The 26375-nt window shown below is 38.1% G+C and overlaps 2 protein-coding genes and 1 long non-coding RNA gene across 5 annotated transcripts; all 3 read left to right on the forward strand.

The window, feature by feature from the left end:
- The first annotated feature begins 620 nt into the window (after positions 1-620).
- On the forward strand, positions 621-7240 carry LOC139785388 (RNA-binding protein squid-like). 3 transcript variants are annotated; one of them, XM_071724545.1, is made up of 9 exons: positions 621-909; positions 4113-4153; positions 4246-4373; positions 4493-4639; positions 4716-4847; positions 5127-5388; positions 5663-5734; positions 6327-6454; positions 6754-7240. In XM_071724545.1, the coding sequence occupies exons 1-8, from the start codon at positions 767-769 to the stop codon at positions 6404-6406; spliced, it is 1005 nt and encodes a 334-aa protein (XP_071580646.1). In that variant the 5' UTR covers positions 621-766; the 3' UTR covers positions 6407-6454; positions 6754-7240. The 3 variants fall into 3 exon arrangements, with proteins under 3 accessions (XP_071580646.1, XP_071580648.1, XP_071580647.1); XM_071724546.1 differs by lacking the exon at positions 5663-5734 and having other exon boundaries at positions 622-909; XM_071724547.1 differs by lacking the exons at positions 5663-5734; positions 6327-6454.
- Positions 916-2734, forward strand: LOC139785389 (uncharacterized). Its single transcript, XR_011721931.1, has 2 exons — positions 916-1534; positions 2168-2734. It is a non-coding gene; the product is annotated as an uncharacterized lncRNA (long non-coding RNA).
- A 5985-nt stretch (positions 7241-13225) lies between the features above and the next one.
- Top2 (topoisomerase 2) lies at positions 13226-22697 on the forward strand. Its single transcript, XM_071724548.1, has 23 exons — positions 13226-13542; positions 13675-14135; positions 14570-14902; positions 14987-15230; positions 15299-15685; positions 15757-15996; positions 16070-16328; positions 16401-16570; positions 16685-16895; positions 16986-17574; positions 17647-17878; positions 18027-18226; positions 18308-18443; positions 18529-18828; positions 19221-19451; positions 19517-19702; positions 19774-19897; positions 19976-20116; positions 20230-20311; positions 20373-20455; positions 20524-20652; positions 20727-20848; positions 20944-22697. The coding sequence occupies exons 3-23, from the start codon at positions 14595-14597 to the stop codon at positions 21088-21090; spliced, it is 4521 nt and encodes a 1506-aa protein (XP_071580649.1). The 5' UTR covers positions 13226-13542; positions 13675-14135; positions 14570-14594; the 3' UTR covers positions 21091-22697.
- Positions 22698-26375: the final 3678 nt, after the last annotated feature.

A 26375-nucleotide genomic window follows, 5' to 3' on the forward strand; every position in this document is an offset into this window, starting at 1 on the left:
TGGCCCTATATAAAGAGTATATAAAAAAAAAATTCACGAATCTATGTAACTTATTTTATGAGAAATATGGATATTACGAATTACGGATTCGTAATATCCAGATTTCTCATAAAATAAGTTACATAGATTCGTGAATTTTTTTTATATACTCTTTATATAATAATACAGGGAGGTAAAGAGCCCGATTTTGCATTTTTGCTCTTAAAAATTTATAATAAATAAAATACGGACTCGCAGCAAGTCGCAGCTAAGCCAACCCGACAGAGGTCTCCACCGTGTCTCCTGCCGACCCTTAAAACATCCATTGTAGATCGGGTCTATACACATATGGAATTGCGCAGTTCCGCGAAGAAAATTAAAACTATATCCACTAAAAACCACGGAAAGTCGCTGAAAATCACGAAACGCTTGTGATTGGTCAAGACTCTCGTTCCGCGATTTTCTGCGTACGCCATTCCGCCACAGATTATCTGTGGTTCCGCTGCATGGGTTTGCAGTTTGCATCCTCATAGAAACAGACCCGTGGTCGACACGGTTTCCGGTTTCCGTCTTCCTCCCGGGGCTCCCGGCAGAGAGCAGGTCGATCCGGCGTTCCCAGAACTAATGTAGGTATTCCACTCGTCGTCTTTTCCTCTTTGCCGTAGATCTGTCTCTCCGCAACTCCGCAGTCGTCCACTGATATAAGTGCGATTGTGATTATTTTCTATCTTCCCGAGCTTCCCTCGTATCGTTAACGCGGCGAGTGCGCAAAACGCGGCTGTAAACAATGGCTGATCAGCAAGAGAACAAGGACTTCAGTGAGGATGTGGCGGAGCAAAATTTCGAGAAGAACGGTGAGGCCGAGAGCGGTGGTACCGGTGGCGGCGGCGGGGACGCCGTGGAGAATGGCCAGGACTCGCAGGAGGACAGGTAAGACTCTTTTCGTCCGTCTACCCGCCACAAGTGCTCCGGCATGGTCATGCCGCGCGATCGGACACGATTTACAGCGCCTATCGTCTCTCGCATCCCGGGAACGGCATTGATTTTTAGCGCGACTGCATTCCACCAAAGGCGTTTTCCCGCGAAATCGGTCGGCGTCCCTTGCGGCGGAGTTCCGCTTCCAACATGGGCTTCGGACAAGATGGCGATGGGCCGAATCGAGCAAAACCATAATCCGTGCACATCGATCGTGCACCGGGCACTGATCACTTACTCGCGCGATCATCCTACGTCGTTCGATCGCGACGCGCTCGCCAGTGCGTTTCTTTTTGTTGCCGGTTCTTCGAATAAGTACGCGAAGTTACGTTATTGTTGTCGTGTAGCTCAGATGCGGTCTATTTTTTTTCTTCTTTCTCTCACGCTGCTCGTAGCAAAGAGACTCGTTCGCGTGTCGCGTGTCTACCTTGCACGTCGTTCGTTGTTTCCGCGCTCATATTCGACATTTTGCCGCTTTAGTTTTCCTCCTCCACCCCCTCCGCGACAACGTCGTTCATGTTTGCCATTCGAGCGCAGGGAGTACGCGGGCACTAGACAACAAACGTCACTTTGCTGCTCGGTATCTTATTATCGCACGAATGTTTACAAATTAGATATATATATATATATATATATATATATATGTATTTATATATATATTTATATACATACACATCACAGAGATAACTAAATGTGAATTATAAAATTCTACTGCGTCCTATCAATTACCAATGCCCTCGTAATAAAATCTGTTTGAAATATTTTATATTGCTTGTTATATGAAATAAAATAAGGTAAATATATAATTATGCTCATTACAATGCTGTGATTACAATTACATATGTATTATTATTATGAGGTATGTGTCCATCTGTTTTTCAAGCTTTCTAACTTTTTTTGTAAATTTCTTCTTTCTGTTCTCACTCAGCCGATTAAGGGCCTAAGCAGAATGGCTGTCTTGGCAATGTTTTATGCCTTAAGTCTTTGTCTTATGTAACGCACAATACTGTATTGTGCGTTACATAAGACAAAGACTTAAGGCATAAAACATTGCCAAGACAGCCATTCTGCTTAGGGCCTAACTCTCTTCTAGTCCTATAATTAATGGAGGGCAGTCACAATTCCATCATTAATAAAGTTTGTATGTATATTGTAGATTTATTTTTATATATTCTATAAGAATAACACTTGTATTTTCTATTTTTTTTTATAGAATATAATTTTGAAATCCACGTTTGATCAGTTACGAGTCATCTTTCCTTATTCACAGTACAGTTTACGGTCAAATTCAGATTTAGTCAATTGCTTGAAACGATTGACAAAATCCGTCCAATGCTTGTCTGGGATCGCTGAATTGAACTATGAGGCTTCGTGAATGAGCTTTGGGGTCGGAATTATTGTGAACGATCGAGCATCGAGTTCTCAAGTTACGTCCATCATGTTACGTCACAACACGAAAAGTGCTGGAATCAAGTCGAGTTAAATGTTACTTGAGATCAAATACGTGTCGCAGCGACACATACTTGCCTGCTGGATAATACAGAGTAGAGTAATTTCCGCTGATTCGAGTGTGATTTGGATTATTTGGGCATGAGCAAATGCACAGAGACACTAGGGCCAATGCAAACATCTCCAATAGGCTCCGGAACGCCATTAACGCAGTTTCTGTGACTTGGTCTGCAGGTGGCAAACGTCCCAGTGCGATTATGGTGGGCTGCTTGCAACCGGCTAACTGTGACCTGACCTGACAACAGATACCGGCGAGAGACTGGTACCCATGGTATTTATCATCAGCAATAGATGATATGAAAACGACATATATCGATAAACGTATATAAGTACAGACTTAACATCGCCGGAAAAAAAAGTTAAGGAAAAGATAGAAAAACAGCAAAGTGTGTACATATTGCAGCTTGTTATTTGAATATGAAAAAGTATGAAAAGTGCATCTCGAGACTCGGAGACAAGTCGTATCTAATGTAAGCCTTCTTGACGAACTGTAAGATAAAATATCTATATATGTATGCGTACGAGTGTAATGCACAATAACATTGTTTAAAAAGAAGTCAAATAAAAGAAAAGCAAAAAATGAGAGAGATAACAAAGCAAAATCATGCAGTGACCAATGTTGATCTATTGTAATGTGGAAATTAATTTTTAGCTTTCCAATATAGAGTTGCAGTCGATCTACCACGTGCCACTACTGTGAGCCAATTAATAATCGGGATTTGTAACTTAGAAAAGTTGTTTGTATTTTCTTTAGGAGCAGCCGTATCTCAACTGGAGTTGTGTGTAGCTTATTTGGATCATCGTTGTAACAGTACTTTGCTTTCTTTGATGCGTTTTTTTCTACTACACACTCACACACACATACACATATATACTTATGCATATGTACTTAAAAAAAAAACTTTTCCTTTAATATTTTTCACAAAACTTGTTATATATATGGTGTTCAAATCGAGTTGACCTATGTGGTACGCAAACCCGCCATCTCTCCGTAACTTGAATTTTACTACGCTATCGCGTAGCAACTGCGTATGTAATTTGTATAATAACATAACATTTAACTTGATGAAAAGTTCATTTGTTCTAGGGATATGGTATGTTGTAACTTTATCTCTTATTGTCAGTATAACAATCTTGTTCAGTCTCACACGCAAGGAACGTGTTTATTTTTCCAAATCTATATGTAGGACACACCTACGTTGTGTGTTGCTGCAATTGGAAATATCGTGCTTGTTTAAATACAACAAAATTTTTTGCAGTGCCTTTTCCAGATAGCATCATGGATCATCAATTACACTCTATTAAATTGTAGTATGACTTTAATTTGCACAGGAATGACATTTAATCGACATTAAATTCGTAGAAGCAATTAATTTAATTTAATATTTATAAAAAAATCTGTTCTTTCTTTGGTAAAATAAATTAGTTCCATTGCTTTGCAGGTTGACCGGAAGTAATCAGGACTCTAATGATTGATAGGCACATTTAATTTTTATTTATCTCTTTCGTTTACCTTTTAACATTGTGTGCCTATAAAAATTCAATTGAAATAATATAATACTACCGCAATAGCAGTTGCAAAGTTAGGGCGGCAAACGCGTTATCCTCCATTACATTTACTTAATTTTACTTTTGTTTATTGTTTACAGAAAATTATTTGTCGGTGGCTTGAGCTGGGAAACTACTGACAGTGAGTAGTTTTACTCTTAATAATTTGCAATCGTCAATAAGCTACATTTTACTCGGAAATTCGTCATGGCTCTTTATTCTAATTTGTTTCAGAGGAATTACGAGAACACTTTAGCACATATGGCGACATTGAGAGTATTAATGTCAAAACAGATCCTAACACGGGAAGATCGAGAGGTTTTGCCTTTATTGTCTTCGCCAAAGCCGAAGCTCTCGATAAGGTAATTTATCTATCTATTTTTATTTTTTAATCGGTACTCACATTAAGTAAATTTCAAGTATTATAAATAATGTATATATAATTAATCATTCCTGAAATGGATTTAATGATTTCTTACAGATTATGTCAGCTGGCGATCATGTCATCAACAACAAAAAAGTCGATCCTAAGAAAGCGAAAGCTAGGCATGGAAAGATCTTCGTCGGTGGTCTCTCAACAGAACTATCCGATGACGATATCAAAAATTTCTTCTCACAATTTGGAAATGTAAGTATTTTTTGCTTAGAAACGGAATACAAGGAATAAGCCAAAAGGAACATAAATTATCGCGGATTTCTTCCAGATTGTTGAAGTAGAGATGCCGTTTGATAAGACAAAGAACCAAAGGAAAGGTTTCTGCTTTATTACGTTTGAATCTGAGCAAGTGGTCAATGAACTTCTTAAAACACCCAAACAGACCATCAATGGAAAAGCTGTAAGTTTCATCGGTCTTTTATTTAGCAATTATTAAACTTAAAATTTAACTTAAGGCCATTGCACGTAACAAAGTTTTAGTCATAATTGTAAGGCCGTAAGAAAATAGACCAATCACACTCGATTATTCTTCGAGCTCAAGGAGAATAATCGACTGTGATTGGTCTATTTTCTTACGGCCTTACGATTATGACTAAAACTTTATTACGTGCAATGGCCTTTACAATTCATAAATTGAATCAACAATATTTCTTATTGATTTCGATCTCTTGTTTAACAGGTGGATGTAAAAAAGGCGACACCTAAATTGGATGGCATGGGCGGAATGCGTGGCGGAATGATGGGCCGAGGTAGAGGAGCCCGTGGCGGTCGGGGTCGCGGATTTGGAGGACAAGGTGGTTGGGGACAGGGCTACGGAGGCGGTTATGGCGGTGGCTACGGCCAAGGCGGCTACGGCGGTGGGTACGACGGTTACGGGGGATACGATTACTACGGCGGCGGTTACGGCGGTTACGGTGGTTATGATTACAGCGGATATGGTGGTGATTATCCTTTATTCTTTATCATATAGCAGATTATAGTAAATCGAATTTGAACTTAAGTAATGTCCTAGGGTGAGGTATTTTCTGTCATGAAATGGTCAGTATCCTGACGATCTTCAGAGAGTATCTTTGCATCGTTTTTCTCGAACTAGAATTCTCACTCTTGGAATTGGTTCTTTTTGCACGATGTTTTTTTACTTCTTGCAATGCATTGAAATCTCGATGGTACGTGCGGATACTGACTCCATTGTACCATGTGTTTCATGAAACGCAGATGGCTATGGCTATGGCGGTGGTAATTACGAAGGTGGCTACGCGGGCGGGCGCGGTGGTGTACGCGGTAAAGGTACGCATTACAGCGTTCCTTGATATACTCTTTATTACCCATCATTTTGTATTTTGCTCTCTTTCTCTCTCTCTTTCTTTTATATTTAGCTTTGCCACCGCTAGTGTTGCACCCATCCTTGTAACCCTTTGATTGCAACGAGAGCAAGTTAACCCCCGACTTATAGTTGTAATAAAGACGTCAAAGTGAAAAAACTTGTCCAAAAAGAGAAATTTTATTTAATTTGTCTTGCTTTAATAATTTTTGCTTACAAATTCATGTTGCTTAATCATTGTTGTAATAACAAAAACCAAGGGAGGAATTACCAGAATCCCAGAGAGATGCATATCAAAAGGAAGGGATCTGAAAAGTATGCAGCTTACTACCTTAGCCTGTAGCCTCTTTGTTCTTACATTTATTATCAGTAGTAATATCTTCTTTCGTAGTACTTGGTTGTTAGTAGTGTATTCTTACCGAGATGTGCGTGCATTACATCGTAAGAGTCGATCTGTTTTACATTATTAACTTGTGTAATTATAATCATATAATTGTAGCTATAGAATTGCGTTGTAGAAGTAAATAGACTAACGGTGCAGTCTCGGTGTTGTTCCAGGTGGCTCAGGCTATGGCGGCAAGCAAAGAGGAGGAGGAGGAGGTGGTGGTCGCCAAAATCAGAGGCACCAGCCGTACTAACGAAAATCCTCATTCGCGAACGCAGTGCAATTCGCGTTGTAACCGCTGGTGAGTTGCCGCACAAAATTGAAACTAGGTATTTTTCGCGCCGTTGCTTTAAGAAATTATAGCGGCAATCTCTCTCTTTCTCTCTCAATGTCGTTTTGCTTGTTTGTTAATATTATCCTCGATGTCTATTATTTTTTGTAAAAGCGCAAAATTATAATTTAAGTCGAGTGTCTTAGTTTTCTTTTTGTTGATTCAATCTCGTGACAACCCTCGATGAATATGTTTTACAACATAATTTGTAAATTACAAATACACGGTACACATGTACAACGTAGTCTACTTGATTTTTTTTTTCACAGGTACTCTTCCTCACTACTACCGATCTCTTCATTCGTCCAATCATCATTCCATTAAGCCGCGCTCCTCCTAGCAAGAATTTTCGACAATTTTTCAACAATGTGGACAGCTGCTACTACGAAATCAATCACCGCTAACCACGAGACGGAGAGCAGTAGTGATTTCATTTTGTATTTAACTCCGATTTTATTATTCCGCGTCTATATGCTTTCCTTTCTGCCGTTTGTAGTGCGAGCTTGTGTCGTTTCTCTCCTTTTTAATAGTGCGTTCACGGTAGAAAAGCAAGCATATAAAACCACCGACAGATTTTCGAATGTAATACCGAACAAAGCAGTAAAATATCCAATTAACAGTATAACAATCTTGCAAAAAAAAAAAGTAACGTTGCCGTACGATAGATAATGGAATAAGAATAGTTGTATAAAGATACAATGTAAGCACGACAACACGTGCCTCGTCAGAAAAATGCGTCATTATTGAGGAATCGTACATCCATAGAATTATATTTCCATTAATATAAACCTACTACCTTATCCCGTTATATCTAGAGATCGGATAAGGCTCCTACAACTTGGTTGACGATATTTTATTAACATGGATTGAATTAATAATTTTTCATTATCTAACACGTAGAAACAACAATTAAATTAGCGAATTTTATTAGATATTGACCAATTAGGTTCATGAATTTAGTATTTGGTCTTTGAGTTATTTCAGAATCTGTTCTCTTTTTCTTCTTTTTCAAGTCTAAAATCTCGTACGATATGGCAGGAAATAAAACCGTCGAACTTCCTTTCCTTTCCTTTTACCCGATGGATTTCCGACTACCCTCGAACTTTTGCTACGGAGTTATCAGATACTCCGACTTTCGGTTCAAATATATTAGAAAATAATCGTTAAGGGTCGGCAGGAGACCCAGGCAAACTCAGGTACACTCAGGTGCACTTTATGCACTAAGTGCACGTTAAACTGCACTTTAACTCCTATTTTATTTATTATAAATTTTTAAGAGCAAAAATGCAAAATCGGGCTTTTTACCTCCCTGCATTATTATATAAAGAGTATATAAAAAAAAAATTCACGAATCTATGTAACTTATTTTATGAGAAATCTGGATATTACGAATCCGAATTCGTAATATCTAGATTTCTCATAAAATAAGTTACATAGATTCGTGAATTTTTTTTTATATACTCTTTATATAATAATGCAGGGAGGTAAAAAGCCAGATTTTGCATTTTTGCTCTTAAAAATTTATAATAAATAAAATACGGACTCGCAGCGAGTCGCAGCTAAGCCAACCCGACAGAGGTCTCCACCGTGTCTCCTGCCGACCCTTAAGGGGATGCTAAAGCCGTTCAAATTACCGACAAAAACAGTCAAAGCTCCTATTTTGAAACGGCTTTACAGATCGCAAAATCCTTTTACAGGAGTAAAGTAGAGGTACTAATGAAGTGCGGGATTGTCAAATAATTAGTAATAATTGAAAAAATTTTTAAAATGCTGTCACCTCATAACCTTATTTTCTAATATAAACAGTTGTATACGTAATATGTACGAAATTAAACTTTCCCGCACTTCAGAAGACGTGCACAAACAATAACGTACCTTTGAAATTGAGATCGAAAGCCTAGAATAAAAATGGGAGCTTTGAAACGATCGTGTATATTTTTCACAAAAATATTCACGCAGAGCAGCAATCATGTCACAGCAGTAGTTCACGGATCTTGCGAGAGACGGCGCGATGGCGCACGCAGTTGTGGGCAGTTTCGGGGTTGGCTACATTGTCTGATTCCTACACAGCAATCGAACCAGGACAGATATATGATACAGATATCTCGTTAGGCATTTTTACATTTTTTTCAATTATTACTAATTATTTTACAATCCCACCCTTCATTAGTACCTAAACTTTACTCCTGTAAAAGGATTTTGCGATCTATGAAGCCGTTTCAAAGAACGAGCTTTGAAAGATATGTGGTACAGATATCTCGTTAGGCATTTTTACATTTTTTTTAATTATTACTAATTATTTTACAATCCCGCACTTCATTAGTACCTCTACTTTACTCCTGTAAAAGGAATTTGCGATCTATGAAGCCGTTTCAAAGAACGAGCTTTGAAAGATATGTGGTACAGATATCTCGTTAGGCATTTTTACATTTTTTTCAATTATTACTAATTATTTTACAATCCCGCACTTCATTAGTACCTCTACTTTACTCCTGTAAAAGGAATTTGCGATCTATGAAGCCGTTTCAAAGAACGAGCTTTGAAAGATATGTGGTACAGATATCTCGTTAGGTATTTTTACATTTTTTTCAATTATTACTAATTATTTTACAATCCCACCCTTCATTAGTACCTAAACTTTACTCCTGTAAAAGGATTTTGCGATCTATGAAGCCGTTTCAAAGAACGAGCTTTGACAGATATGTCGTACAGATGCCTCGTTAGGCATTGGGCGCGTTCAGCAGACCAAGCCGCTGAGTAGCAGTCGAACGTGATTGGCTCTTACTTTTAGAACCAACCAATCAACGCAGAGTGTTGATCAGATGAACTCAACGATATATCTGTCTAAACTCGTTCTTTGAAACGGCTTCATAGATCGCAAAATCCTTTTACAGGAGTAAAGTATAGGTACTAATGAAGGGTGGGATTGTAAAATAATTAGTAATAATTGAAAAAAATGTAAAAATGGCCGCGTTCAGCAGACACACTGTTGACATGATGTACAGATGCCTCGTTAGGCATTTTTACATTTTTTCCAATTATTACTACTTTTTTTATATATTCCCACTCTTCATTAGTACCTCTACTTTACTCCTGTAAAAGGATTTTGCGATTTATAAAGCCGTTTCAAAGAACGAGCTTTGACAGATATGTCATACAGATGCCTCGTTAGGCATTTTTACATTTTTTTCAATTATTACTAATTTATATATGTATACATATATCTTCCATCGCGTAAATTCTGCAAATGAACTTTGCTTGAAAAATACATATGATATAAAGGCACAAAAGAAATTTATGCAGAATTATTCTTAGTACAAAGTAATCGGAGCACGATTCTGGAGACGTCCCGTGTCCGCGATATTGTCATCGTGGACGAGGCTCCGGGCCCAGAGAAAAAATAATCGTACTAACGATCGATAGACCCCCGATATTGTCGTACAAAATGTATGTCTACCTATCCCACTATCCCTAGCTTCTTCTCCTCTGTATATTATAATGAAAAAAACGTATCCAACTGAAAAAGGCCCGTTTAGCGACATAGGAAGCCGATGCCAGTCTCACGCGAAAAGCGAACGTCGAATTTATAACACAATGGCTGCGTTCGGGAAGCGCGCTATTAGCGCTATTGCATCATTCTATCTTTATCGTTCATCAGGTGTAAAACAAGGATAAAATAAGCAAATAGCACTAATAGTGTCTTCCCGAACGCACCCAATAAATTAGTATTTAGCATCTCGAATTTCTATCAAGAAACGAGACAGGTCATTTTTTTGTTTTCTAACCGAATTTCACTAATATCTAAACGTCAGAAACGCACGTGGTCCGAGTTAGCACAGTCCGACAGATTTCTTCCTATAGACGGCATAGTTGCCAAAATATATTTCATGCATGAAAAGAAAATTAATCTGCACAAATCAAATAATATTATGAGCGCGAAAAATATACACGAAGAATTTATTTTGAGAATCAGAAAGATTAAAAAAACGCGACAAAGTTTTTTCCCTCCGGATGAAATTCCAACGTGCGCTTCTAAGGTCAACGTGCATCCTTTGCTAAACGAATGAATTCATACTCATTTTGCTGCCAGATTTTTATTGACGTGATACAGACGGGTGTACATCTGAGCCTCAATAAAACGCGAGTAATCGTAAATCAATTATGCGAAAAATATTAGATCTTATATTCGTCAATAAAGTTATAAAATCCGCAAACAATGCGAAAATTTGCGCATAGTCCCTCGTGATCAAATATAAATGCATCGCGTCGCTTCGCTAATGATCGGATAAACACTCTCGAAAACGCAACAAAATATTTGCTCCACGAAATAAGCTCGCACAAATTGCATCTGACAAAACTGAAATTTAACAATTATATATAAAATCAAAAGCTATAAATTAGTTTTTTGTTTTGAACAAGAGAAGTTGAGACACGTAGCGATAAAATTGAATGAATTCTCAACACAATAAAAATAAGTTTAATAATTTTCTTCTACGGTTTTCGTTTCCTTTTTAAGAAATAAAGATGTTAAAAAAAATCAATACAAAGTAATATGTTACAAAAGTTTCTCTTGGTGTAAATTTTCAAAAGGAGGAAAGCAAGTTTGAAAGAATAATATGATAAATCAACATTCTCTGAATACATATTAGAAACCATTTTTTTATATACAATTTCTTTTTTATTATCTGGTACATCTTTTTTCTAATTAGACTGATTGCTAATATATCTTTTAATATGCATAAAAATATATATTTAAATTCTTAGTGCTTCTGCATGATAGTGCAATAATTTCAGATTTTTTGCCATCACCTATTACTTCAGACTATCAATCTTACTGAAAAGGAACCTGCGTAGATTTAAACAAATAATGGAGAATTATGAATAATATGAGGTTTCCAACGCTGAGCTTTTTATGTAAACTCTTTCAAAGGATCTATCCATTCTTGATGGGGTAAAATAATAACTTCTATAACAAATGCAATAAATATTAAATTTATAGTATTGATTTATATAATTAATTTTATTCTGTCTTTATATAGAAAAATATACACTCAGTCTTAGCATCAGAGTAGAGGGTAACGCAGCTGATGAACAGTATAGATATAATAACAAACTGAATAAAAATCTTATTAATATATCATTATGTTATAATAATTAAGATTTTTATTCAGTTTGTTATCTATACTGTTCATCAGCTGCGTTACCCTCTACTCTGATGCTAAGACTGAGTGTATATTTTTCTATATATAAGGACAGAATAAAATTAGTTATATAAATCAATACTATAAATTTAATATTTATTGCATTTGTTATAGAAGTTATTATTTTACCCCATCAAGAATGGATAGATCCTTTGAAAGAGTTTTACATCATTCATTTACATTACAAGAAAAAAATTATTTGAGGTGCAAGAGATGCAGTAAATTGCCACGTCTAATAAGTACCCGCGTCAATACATACTATGTATACTAATTCACATTCTCAATTATGCTACTGTTATTATTTGTCATCAGACAATTATAAACATACACATAATAATTAGATACATATTATATATATATACGCACATGTGTGCATAAGAATATATGTAATTTATAAAAAGCGGGTGCTTATCAGCCTTGATACGTTACTGCCTTCTGCTACGGACGGCCAGAAAGCATTTTCAGGTTCAGGCCGTATTGCTAAAGAATCCATAGACGCGGCAACGCCGCGCGGCGTTGCCGCGTCTATAGCATATGTCTCTCTACCGTGCGTCCGTGTGAGCAATTCAGTGGTGTGTGTACGTGTACGGACATACACCACTTCATAGAACCTGAAATTAGTTGGTAACACTGAAACCGGAGTTTCGCGTTGTCACCACGCGAGGTCTCCAATATCAGTTCGGCCTTTGCTTTAGTTGACAGAGTTGACATTACCGACGTCGAGGAAGTGCGGCCTTAGCTTTAGCATCCCCTTAAGGGGATCCTAAAGCCGTCTGTAATACCTACACTCGTACTTTAACAATATTTGCTTCGTATAAAAATTCTACAACTTGATGTTACAAAATGAGGGTGCAGGTCCATTCAGTAGACATCAAGGAATATCATACCGTTTGTAGAATTAGGCTGAGACTCCAAACAAAAAAGTTAAACGAAAAGTACGATTTAGAAAGACCTTTACGTTCACGTAATCGTACTTTTCGTTTAACTTTTTTGTTTGGAGTCTCAGCCTAATTCTACAAACGGTATGATATTCCTTGATGTCCACTGAATGGACCTGCACCCTCATTTTGTAACATCAAGTTGTAGAATTTTTATACGAAGCAAATATTGTTAAAGTACGAGTGTAGGTATTAAGCCTTGTGTACACGATACTAGAAATTGGTCCGAGTTTCGGTTTAAGCCAATGAAACTGCTGCTTTTCTGTAAGAGCTGCAAGTTGATTGGCTTAAACCGAAACTCGGACCGATTTCTAGTATCGTGTACACAAGGCTTTACAGACGGCTTTAGTCTGATCACGGCTTTAAGCCGATTGTGCACAGATTCGCGTGGATTGGTCGCTCGCCGAAGATGTCTCCAATTTCCCTGATGAAAGTCCCTAGAAATCTCGGAAATTCACCGTCAGCGGACCAATCCGATGGGCGGTCGCGTATTCCGTGTTGATGTGGGACGAGTGGAAGGTTATGGTGCGATCCCATGGTACGGAACGTACATATGCGCAATGCGGAATTGGCGGAACGCTCGTGATTGGTTCGACCTCTTTTACGTTCGTTCCGCCGACTTTTATCCGCAAGTTTTTATTTTATCCGCACTGATACGTGCGGAAACTGCGGAAGCCTACTTGTGTCCTTGTGTGCAAGTGTAAAAAGACAAAATATCAGAATCTCAACAGAGATCCGTAAGAATATTATTAAAAACTATTTAAATTTTTGGCTTTGGTGGCAATTGGTGACAATTTTGTAGGTTATGAATGGAATTCGTTAATGTGACAGATGTATTGCATGTATGTACGTGTGATTCCGTTCCGCTGAAATATAATTTGCCGTGTCCCATGAAGCGGAAAATGCGGAAGCGTAGTCTGTACGTGCCAATAATATACACTATTCCGATAGATACAATGAAAGGATCTATGGGAAACAATCTTGTGATTGGCAAGAGTCAATTGCGCTTCCGCGAATTCCGCTCTATGGGACACGGCAAATTATATTTCAGCGGAACGCAACTGGCGGAATATCTGCGATTAGACAGACTTTATTCCGCCAATTCCGCATTGCGCATACGTTCCGTACCATGGGATCGCACCATTACACGAGATGAGATTGGCAGCCCTGTTCTCGGAGGCAAGCCGACTGCCGAGAGTGCCGAGTAGCGCCAAGTAGCGCGAAGCGAGCATTGGAACGCGGACAATTCGGGGTAAACGCGAAGGTGTGAAGTATACGTTGACGAGTACCTCGTCTCTCGCGTGCGGCTTACTGCCGGTGCTGGCGCGAGCGAATCGGTCGGCACGATCGCGTACGGCCGACGCGCGTCCAGCGAGACGGTTGCCCTGCGCGCCTGTGATATGCCAATAATTAGTGTTTACGGTCCCGCGAATGGAGGTCCTGCGGTCTTAGAGACAACCGACGCCAAGCAGCAAGCGACGCACTTTGGATGCCGAAGCACGATCACTGAAGGTACGCAACGTACGCCGTCCGCGCCGAGTCTGCGGACTCGCGACTCGCAGCCTGCGACGACCCTATGCGAGTTACGGAAGGAGGTGGACAGGTGTCCCCGTCCTGAGACAAACGGGCCCCTCGAAACCGCGCCGATTAGATGACGGCTCTTTCCCGCCATATTTTTCAAAGTTCCTTACAACGTGGATGCGTGCACCTGCGGTAATAGCTTCCATCCCAGGAGGAGAGAAGGCACTCCCTCGGAGCTGGACGTCCGCGTCTAGATTAGAATTAAAGTGTCTTCAACAATTAGATACGAATAGAATCTGTGACAGTTAAATTTGATTGCTCGAGAACGATTTCACAAAAGCAGAGCTGTTTACAATACATTTTGTTTCTTGTAGTAGAAGTTTGTATAGATTTCTACGTGTAACTTCTATTTTATTGATTTGTAGATATTTAAAAGTACCTTGTACCAAAATGAATACAGCCATGGAAAATGGGACTGGCAACGGCAAGCCAGCTACCAAGCAGAAAACCATTGAAGGTATCTATCAAAAGAAATCGCAGTTGGAACACATTCTGCTGCGTCCAGATACCTACATTGGATCTGTGGAGCCACTAACAGAAATGATGTGGGTCTTTGACAAGGAGAAGGAAATGATGATGCAGAAGGAAATAAGATACGTTCCTGGATTATATAAGATTTTTGATGAGATCCTGGTAAATGCTGCCGATAATAAACAACGTGATCCTAAGATGGATATGATCAAGATTGACATTGACTCGTAAGTCATATTAAGAAACACATTTCAACATTCACAAAAATCTACCATAAATTGTATTGTTAATTAAATGCTATTCTATTATAGGGAAAACAACACCATTTCTGTATGGAACAACGGCAAAGGCATTCCTGTAGTGATACACAAAGACGAGAACATGTATGTACCTACCATGATATTTGGCCACCTTCTGACATCATCAAATTATGATGACGAAGAAGAGAAAGTGACCGGTGGTAGGAATGGTTACGGTGCCAAGCTATGTAACATTTTTAGTCATCGTTTTACTGTCGAGACTGCAGCAAAGGAATACAAGAAATGCTTAAAACAAGTGAGCAAAAACACATTGATATCTCCATCTTTAGTTCTATCACATGATAATTTTCTTCTCTTTTACAGACGTGGGGCAATAATATGGGAAAAGCTAGCGAGCCTAGAATTAAGGACTATTACGGAGAGGATTTCACGAAAGTCACATTTTCGCCGGACTTGACAAAGTTCAAGATGCAATCTCTCGATGACGATATTGTATCACTAATGTCTCGAAGAGCATATGATGTAGCTGCCTCCTCGAAGGGCGTCAAGGTTTATCTGAATGGGAGCCGTATACCAGTAAAGAATTTTAAAGATTATGTTGATTTTTACATCAAAGGAAAAGAAGACGATGTCGGTAACCCGCTGAAAGTTGTGTATGAGAATTGTGGTCCACGCTGGGAAGTGGCTCTCACTTTATCTGATAAAGGATTTCAACAAATGTCCTTTGTAAATAGTATCGCAACAACAAAGGTAAGTTTCACAATAATTTTCTGTGAAGGATAATAGTGTTTCAAATATTTAAATGTGCCGAATATCTATAGGGTGGCAGACACATCGATCATGTGACAGACATGATAGTCAAGCAATTGATTGAAACGTTAAAGAAGAAGAATAAAGCTGGTGTTGCCATTAAGCCGTTTCAAATCAAGAATCACTTGTGGATCTTCGTTAACTGTCTCATCAACAATCCCACCTTTGACTCGCAAACTAAGGAGAACATGACTCTGCAGCCAAAGAGCTTTGGCTCTAAATGCACACTAACTGATAAGTTTATCACCTCAGTAAGTGCAAATATTTATATCAAAGGTTCGCGTTTATCTATGCGTTTGATCATACTTTTCAATGCAATTACAGATCGCGAAAATCGGTGTTGTGGAAGCAGTGTTATCCTGGGCGAAGTTTAAAGCTGACAGTCAGCTTGAGAAATTAGGTCCCAAATCGAAGCAAAGAAAACTTCACGGTATACCCAAGTTAGAGGATGCCAATGATGCAGGAACTGCAAAATCACTGGAATGCACACTCATATTGACTGAGGGAGACTCAGCCAAAACAATGGCTGTGTCCGGTATCGCTTCCATAGGCAGAGATAAATATGGCATATTTCCATTGAGAGGTAAATTTATTTTACTGAAAAAAATGGATAAATTTTAATGCTACGATAAGACTAATCGGTATTTGATCATAGGTAAAATGTTAAACGTACGGGAGGCTACCCATAAGCAGATTTTGGAAAACGCCGAAATCAACAATTTGATAAAAATTCTTGGTCTTCAATATAAAAAGAAATACGAAACTCGAGACGATTTGAAAACGTTGCGCTATGGAAAAATGATGATCATGACTGATCAAGATCAGGTTAAATTTTTCGCGCAGAAGATATTACACACGCACACGCACGCACACTTATTTATTTATTTATTATTTATTTATTTATCATAAGTATTTACGATTAAATTTTGATCTCTTTAGGATGGTTCACATATCAAAGGTCTGTTGATCAATTTTATCCACCATAACTGGCCGTCATTATTAAAGTTGAACTTCATTGAAGAATTTATTACACCTATCGTAAAGGCCACTAAGGGCAATCAAGTTTTGTCTTTCTTCTCTCTGCCGGAATTCGAAGATTGGAAGAAGGAAACAGAAAACTTTCACACGTATAAAATCAAATACTACAAAGGTGTTTACTCAGAAATTTGTATTTCCTGTCATTTCATTGATTATCGATATTTATACAAGACTCATTTAACAATTTTTTTTTAATATACAGGTTTGGGTACTTCGACCGCCAAGGAGGCGAAGGAGTACTTCGAAAACATGGCCAGACACAGAATACGCTTCCAATACCAGGGCGATCAGGATGATCAGAACATCATCATGGCGTTTAGCAAGAAATGTGTCGACCAACGTAAAGATTGGTTAATGAACCACATGAATGAAACAAAGAGGCGAAAGGAGATTGGCCTAGGCGAGCGTTATCTCTATGAGAAGAACACGCACACTGTCACTTTCTCAGACTTCATCAACGTCGAACTGGTACTGTACAGCAATTATGATAATGTGAGATCCATTCCAAACATGATGGACGGCTTTAAGCCGGGTCAGAGAAAAGTATTGTTCACCTGTTTGAAACGCAATGACAAACGTGAGGTGAAAGTCGCGCAATTGGCGGGATCGGTCGCCGAACATTCGGCTTATCATCACGGTGAGACATCCCTAATGGCGACCATAATTAATCTCGCGCAGAATTTTGTGGGCAGCAACAACATTAATCTGCTGCAACCCATTGGTCAGTTCGGTACAAGACTTGCTGGCGGAAAGGATGCTGCCAGTCCGAGATATATTTTCACGATGCTCAGGTATTTGCCATTATTATGTTTGCAAAAAAAAAAAAGAAATACGTATCTCTGCATGCTCTCTTTCTTCCATAGTCCTTTGGCAAGGTATATATTCCATAAACATGATGATGCTCTACTGAAACACGAGTACGACGACAATCAAAGAATCGAACCTGTCTATTACATACCTGTGATTCCTATGATATTAGTAAACGGTGCTGATGGCATCGGTACTGGATGGATGACGAAGATACCAAACTATAATCCTCGAGAGATAATCGAGAATATACATAGGATGATGGATGGTGCGGACCCAAAACCAATGGTACGTATCGATAAATTACTTAAATTAGAAAGTTAAATTTATCACTTTAGGAATGTTATATATACTTAATAATTATACAGAACACTCAAAATATCAAAATATCTATTGCTATCTTGAATTTCGTCACGTAATTGAAAATTTTGTTTAGATACCGTATTATAAAAATTTCAAAGGCGTCGTAGAAAGCTGCGGGGATTACCGTTATGTTATAAGCGGAGAAATATCAATAATTGGACCTGATAAGGTGGAGATCACTGAACTTCCTATTGGTACGTGGACGCAAGCTTACAAGGAAACTGTGCTAGAACCTATGTTACATGGAACTGATAAAACTCCAGCTATCATTACGTAAGTGTTACAATTGATCAATGATAAGAAAAGTTGCGGAAAATTTCTATAATTTTTTCAAAAATATTCATTTTATCATAGGGATTACAAAGAGTACAACACAGATATTGCGGTACACTTCATAGTAATGATGAATCGTGACAAATTAGTGGAGTTAGAAAAAGATGGTCTTCACAAAGTATTTAAACTTCAGACAACCACGAGTATAACATCTATGGTAAGATACCAGAAATATTGAATAGTACTAATAGTACTAATAACAAATAAGACTGGAAATTCGTCAACGATATCTTTTTGTGCAGTGTGCATTTGATGAGAATCAATGCTTGAACAAGTACGACAGTGTAGTACAGATATTGAAAGTATTTTATAAAGTACGATTGGAGGCATATCACAAAAGGAAAAATTACCTGGAAGGAGCTTTGCAAGCGGAAGCGGAGAAGTTGACAAATCAGGCGCGCTTCATCCTTGAAAAATGCGACGGCACTCTAGTGATAGAGAACAAGAAAAAGAAGGATATGATAGCGGAATTAGTCAGAAGCAAATATGATTCGGATCCGTTGGTAGCTTGGAAACTGTCGCAGGATAGAGAGCAAGTACTGGTAAGTAGATTTTTGCTTGAAAATTCCTTGCAAGCGCAAAAGAATGTTAGTTATTTATTGAAATTTATTTATTTTGCTACGCTAGGAGGATCAAGTAAGTTAATTTAAGAAGAAACAGTATGTAAAACTTCCAATGTAGACGTTGTAACATAAAGGTTTTTTAACAAATAGCCATTTTCCAATAGTATAAATTTTTTAGCAGAAACTCTGCTATTTAACAAAAATAAGCAGAAAATTTTCAGTTAGGTATAGAGCTTTGGATTATGATTGTCTTTGTAAAAAGCCTTTTTCGTGTCGACAAACGTGTGTGTATATATAAATATATATATATATATATTTATATTTATATATATATAATTTTACTAATAATTCTCATTATCGCAAATAAATAGGAAGAAGCTGTAGAAAACGATGAAGAGGCTGCTCCAACCGCAAACGCGATAGAGAAGGAAAACTTCGATTACCTTCTCGGAATGACGATGTGGAGCTTGACGAAGGAAAAGAAGGATGATTTGTTGCGTCAGCGGGACGAGAAGATAGCGGAGCTGAAGAGATTGCAAGCTCGCACGCCGATGTCTTTATGGAAGGAGGATCTGGACAATCTGTTAGCCGAATTAAATAAAGTAAGGTTTACTTTGAAAGAAAATTTATCTCGTTTATTTCTAATTGTCTTACGATTTTCATATAGCTCGAAGAAAAGGAGCAGAAGGAACAGAAAAAAACGAAACAATCCGAGAAAAAACCGCCCTCGAGATTCTACAAGATGGAAGACACTCGTCGCATACTTCCTGTCATCGACGTTGAACTGAAGAAAAAGATTGAGAAGGCCGACATTGTGTCGAAGGATAAGAAAGAAGGCATAAAGAAACCGAAAGTAAGTCTACTATGTGTTATCTAATTTATTTGCATACCTGTGTCGTTATTATATCAATATTTTTGTATCAGGTAAAGAAAGAGCAAATCATGGAGGAGAAAGATGAATTCGATACGTTTGTCGATTCTAGTAAACCTCTCGAATGTAGACTTGGAAATTCTCCTGAAAAAATGGAGAAAAAAGTTACAAAGAAGGGTTGGTAAATTTTAATTCATAAATTACATATTTTACAACGGATATTTTAATGATAAGCCCTTTTGCTCGTATAAACAGGATTGAAGCAAACTACGTTACAATTTAAGCCGATCAAGAAAGGAACCAAAAAGAAGGATAAGGATTCGGACGATAGCGACGACATTGATTTCGGTAGCATTTCGCCACCTCCGCAACCACGATCATCTCGTAGATCCGCAGGTATCAGTCTCTTTATTTTTTTCTCGAGCCAAAAGATTATTAAAATAGATTACATTCTGTCATATTTTTTGAAATCTTGCTTTTACTATTTGTTAAATCTATTTAAATAACAGCCAAGAAGAAATACAATATGAGCAGCGAGGATTCGGATGACAGTCTCGAAATGTTTAATCCATCTTCTGATTCGGAACAAATGTACGTATAATATATCATATTGATTTGCGTAGAGCAATTTCTCATCGCATGTCTTGTTTAGATCCAAGAAGAAAGAGTCCATTGTAACGCTAAGTGATTCCGATGACAACATTAAACCGAGCAAGAAACTGCCTCAACCGACACGTAAGGATACACGATATATATTTAAATTAAACAACGCAGCTATTACAGATATTTCTTTATCTCTGCAGCGACTTCAGAAGAACTTTTCGATTCATTAGTCGGCAATTCTCCTGAGAAACAATCTTCATCTGAGAAGAAACCTGTAATATCCTCATCCGGGGAAGATTCGCCTATAAAGTTTACGCCGCCTAAAAAGGGTAATTGGCATTTAACTGAGTCATGACTAAATAAAAACAATTTTGTAATCATTACTTATCTTTTGCATTTACAGCACCTACCAAGAAGAAGACTGAGAACGGTGGTAACAAAGGAGTAAAAAGACAATTAAAGAAGAAATCAAAATCATCTGATGACTCTGACACGGATGATATATTTACCACTAAACAAAGTCATGTAAGCAGGCCTTTTTAAGTCGATATATTTGTTCGTATAATATTTAGAACAATAATTCTCTCGAGAGTTTTACTGATTTAATTTTCTTTTCATAGACGAAGAAGAAAAAGAAAAAATCAGATTCTGACGAAGAGATGACAACGGATGATTCGCCGTTACCGCCGCCCCGGAAGATTGCCGGTAGAGTTCGGAAGCCTGTATCTTACGCATTAAAGTCAGACGACAGCGATGATTCTGATTGAACGTCGTCATACACTTTGAAAAATGCCAGAGACGACGTAGTTGACTGAAGTAGTTTAGAGTGTGAATTTGGAGGCAAGGCGAAACTCATGGATCGTTGTGAAGAGACGTGGCACAATTTTATTTGGAGAATTCGTCCCCACCGATTGTTGGTCGTGACATTAGTAATAATTTTAAATGGGGTGCTTCGTACAGAATCTGCAGGAATATAGAATGCGTTTCTCCAATAGTTTTGCAAGTGGAAATAATTTGGAATAAAAATTTGTATTTTTGCTTACTCGAGTAATATTTGAAGATTTACCCGAGCAATGCAGTCGCTCGTTCTCTGGCACATTCTCTCTGAAACGCTCCGTACAACCTTGTACATAATTTTGCTTCTCGAAAAACGCATAATGTTGCGAGTGGAATTTCGTGAAATTTAATATACCGTATACAGTGCTGCAGGATCGAGTGTGTCCAGAATACTCACAAATTTCATCGCGTAATTAAGATCTCAAAAAAAATTTTGTTTAGCGCGAACTGTATATTGTGTTGTTTGTGATATCGATATATAATTCCAATGTGTTTAGACGTTAATTTACTTTTTTTTTTTCAAAAGAGGACACGTGGCACGCTCCTGTCTTGCAAAGAAAATATTCGACGCCGCATACGCTAGATAGATTAATTAATACCGTGCAAAACCAGGGAACATTTCTCCGGGATCTCAAATTATCGCACAACTTTTTTCACATTATTCTCGCTGCCGAAACCTTATTTGTTCAATTCGATTAAAACTTGAAAAAAAGAGAAAGAGAAAGAGAGAGAGAGAGAGAGAGAGACATACAGAGACATATGCCGATTCCGGAAAATAAACGTTTTGTAGAAAATGAAAAGAAAGAAAAATATGAAATTACACAATTTTTAAATATATTTTTACATACGTCATAATATGGATTTTTTCAAATTGTCTAAAAACTAAAGAAATTATACAGCGGTAACTAACTATTATACATATATACATAGAACGGATCTTAGAATTATGCGACGCTCAATATCGGTTGAGCAAAGCTGTCGGACGTTTTACTTTTTTAACTTTATACTGACCATACGTAATAATAAAGTAAGTTTACTTCGTGCTCTTGTCTCATTTTAGGTAACAAAGAAGTTAGATTTTAGTAAGATTTTAAAAATGCTGAGCGAGTCAGACTCGACGTGACCAAATAACTGATGCTGCGTTCCAATATTTACTCCCAGTACTGAAAATTTACTATAGTTTATATGTCACGTACACTATAGATTTTCAGTACTGGCAGTGAATATCGGAACGCAGCCTGAGAATCACGATTCTTCACGTAACTTCAGTCAGGAATACGATCGAGATAGAATATACGAATCAAAAACCGATCGGTTTCCCCCTTACAATTTACGTGCTTCTCCTCCTCTCTCTTCTCTTGTATAATATTTATTCCATCTTCCGTATCCACATATGTGTGAGATCGAAGGAACCGATAACTTCGAGGCATATTGGTGTTAATTAAATTCGACCTCTCCGATTATAAATTATACTAGTTCTGTGTACGCATACTTGTTCACCCGTAGGATAAGATTAAAAAGAATTATTGTGGTTGCATTTGGCGCAACGATTTTACACCTGTTATTAAACAAATATCTCGATAGAGACAAATCGATTAGCCCTCGGCCCAGGTGCGCGCGTTCTCAGCCTAATCAATATTTCGTGTATCTCCGGCGATTTTCATTTTTATATAATTCACACACACACACACACACACACACACACACACATATGTATGTATATATATATATATATATATATATATATATATATATATAAATGTTCTAACTTTTTACTCGGCAACTCATTGTTCAATATCGTTCGCTGAAATGACGGAAATAAAACGAAAATGACGGAAGAGAAACGAAAAGCAAATGCATACCGTGAGAGATGCGCGTGATTTATATATAATTAATAAGTTTACTAACTTTTAAATTATACACAAATACGTAATTTATTGCTATAACGTTTTCATACACCGTCCTCAACGTAATTCCTGCTTCTTCCCTTTTCGTTTCTTTTTTTCTTTTATCATAAGAAAGATCGTGACTGTGGCGAGACGCAAGGACAATTAAAAAAAAAAAGAACAGTATTCGACATTACGGATATTTAACAGTGTGTAGATCATGGTAATACCTTATATAATCAATAGGAAAGTATTTTTCTCTCTATTTGTGTTCAGTGAAAAAAAAGTTGTCGATAAAAAGTTTTTTTTTCTTTCTTCCCTAGTTCTCATCCTATTTTACATGCACGTAATTACGTTCCCGAGGAATTCTATAGATATGTACAAATGTAAAATATCCTTTCTGTCGCAAAGTGTAGACATACGAGCCCTATATGCTCTCCCGTAAATCCTCGTTTTCGTTCACCGCGAGAGATTCCGAAGGCGTAAACGATCGTTGGATTACACCTCCGGATAATTTTCTTAAGGCCGGCTGCAGTAAACTTTTTAGATATAAGCTCTACCCAATCTGAAGTGTTCGAGAATCCACGTGGATAGGAAAACTGTCGAACTGCAACGCAAATTATGTCGTTTTGGAAGCCGCGTGGTCTCGCAATGAGATTGTCAAATAATGACATGATGTGCGTGACGTCGTGTGCACCTCTAAAAAATCTTATAAAATGGAAAAAGAAATCCAAGAGCGCGCATTTTCGACCGCGTGTTTCTTTTTGCAAAAACTGGGATGCGGGATGTGGGAGCGGTTGACATTTTTTTTTTGTCAAAATTGAAGCGACGGATCTAAGTAGTAGACTCTGTTCAGACTTGTAATGTATTCTCCTCTCTCTCACCATACTTCTGCCAATCACATTGATGGTATTGAATTGTCATCAATACCCCGGTGCCCACATTGTATCAATAACTGACGCAACATTTTAACAACACACGCACTCGCTCGTTTTTAGTCTCTCGTTCGCTCTCGATGCATTCTTTCTAACCCCCATTCTCCCTTTCTTTTACTCCCAGAAGCTACGGCTCGTCGACGGACGCGACTATAATACAAAGCAAGGACACTTGATAAAATAACTTAGTTTTCTATTTCATAATTATCTATATATAACGTACATATATAAAACAAATTACGAGTAAAGAAATAATGATTGGGTCGGTATAGCGTTTCACGGCTTTCTTATCTTAAAGATTTGCTCGTTCTTCCTTATCCTCGTCATATTTTTCCCACTTGTCGCCTGATTAATTGAATAATCTAAACTGTTTGCGCAAAATTTACTGTGTACACACACACACGCACACACACACACATTTGGATCCGCGCTCTTTCTCTCCCCCCCCCTCTCTCTCTCTCTCTCTCTCTCTCTTATTTCCTCCTATACTTTCAAGAAAATGGAGAGAGAAAGGAGAGGAAAGAGAAGAAAAAAATAAGGAAGAGTGAAGGAGGAAAAACGTAATGCGTGGCTTTGTTATAGTGAATCTCGACACGGGGTTTTAAACTATACACGCGTGAGAATGGATTTTACAAGTGGTGATAATAGTGGTGGACTAGGATCTTAATGCTTTTTTTTCACTTTGGGAGCATATCGCAACTCTCTGTCTCTCTCTCTCTCTCTCTCTCTCTCTCTCTCTCACACACACACACACACACACACACACACACACACACACACACACACACACACACACACACACACGCACACTCTCTCTCTCTCTCTCTCTCTCTCGTTCTCTCTATGTGATTTTCACTTCGCTCTCTATCGGACTATCGTTCCGGCATTATAGATAAAGCCCACTCTCGTCTCAAAATAGGAACAACCAATCAAATCTCCTTCGTGTACTCGTGTCGGTGTACATGTTTTGTGGGCATGGATGCGCGTGTGTTAACCGTTATTAATCATGATACAAGTAATAATGTTAATATTCGAATAAAGTAACATGATGCACAGGCCGAGCATTCATGGAATGCCGGTACCGGCGCCGGAGGTCATGCGAGGATAGAGCCACCACAACAGTTGTCTTCCCACTGTCAATGCTTGTCGTCCTTTTTACACCATATATATATATATATTATGTCGAATTTATTAGTTTATATATATATATATATATTTATATATATAGTATAAATATATACACTCACGCTAATTTTAACATCCTCTAACGTTCGCTCACGCACACTAAAACGCCAGGAGAGAGAAACGTCATCTCCGTTGAAAGTGATTGCTCCGATTGCTTTTCTCGACTTCTTCCTCTTTTTTTTCTCCTATTCTTCGTTGCTCTTTTTATCTCATCGACTTTACTTCCACCAAAAGAATTTTCATTTTCATTTTATTCGTTTTATTTGTTTTACTTGCTCTCTCTCTCTCTCTCTCTCTCTCTCTCTCTCTCTCTCTCTTCTCTCTCTCTCACACATATACTCCTATTTCCCCCCCTTCCCTCTTATTCTAGACGTCACTTTTATCTCGTAATGACTTATCACATGTTATTTTCTCGTTCACACACTCGTTCGTTCTCTCTCGCTCTCTTTTAAACACTATTATCAAGTCATCGCACTGTTTGATACAAGGAACGATAATACAATTGAATATTTACGAACACAACATTGTTTCTTGTCATGCTGAATAATGTGGCGTGGTTTGTAGAAAGACGCAAGCTCCTGGACTTGCGGGTGACCAGTCTCGCATCTCTCTTGCAATGTCCTATGTAGTCGATCCTGTAAGTATAGTTGTGATGGTGTGGTGATGGCCGTGGTAAATGTGGTAATAATTGTGGTGGTGATGGTGATATAGGTGGTAGTGGTGGTGGTGGTGGTGGTGGTAGTAGTGGTGATGATGGTAGGTGACGATGATAGTATCCGGTTTTAGTATTTACAATTGGTTATAGCAATCGTTATTTCCCTAAGATGAGATGGTGTACACAGTCCGAGCGCTCAAGATTTGGCATGTATTGGTATATATCGAGGATTTTGTCCTTAGTCCTTCCTCTCTACTACGAACTGCTCGACGCATTCATACCACTAAACATGCCGATATTGAACGAGCTCTGCTGCTGCTGCTGTATCTGTTGTTGTTGTTGCTGCTGCTGGCTGTTCGCTTGGCGGCCATGTTTTGGCACTGGGGGTTGCAGGTATTCATGTCTAGCTAGTGTCAATACGTCTATACGCTCCTCCTTCCTATACGCTAGGCAACTTCTTATGAAACTCTGCAACAGCAAATCGTCGCATCACAAAATAGCTCGCAACATCGATTCTCATCTTTCTCATTGGCGATAGTTACCTTTGCTTCGTT

The sequence above is a fragment of the Temnothorax nylanderi genome, unplaced genomic scaffold (genome assembly GCF_030848795.1).
Source record: "Temnothorax nylanderi isolate EJ_2023f unplaced genomic scaffold, tnyl_v1.0 TNYL_tig0793_pilon, whole genome shotgun sequence".
Classification (NCBI taxonomy): domain Eukaryota; kingdom Metazoa; phylum Arthropoda; class Insecta; order Hymenoptera; family Formicidae; genus Temnothorax; species Temnothorax nylanderi.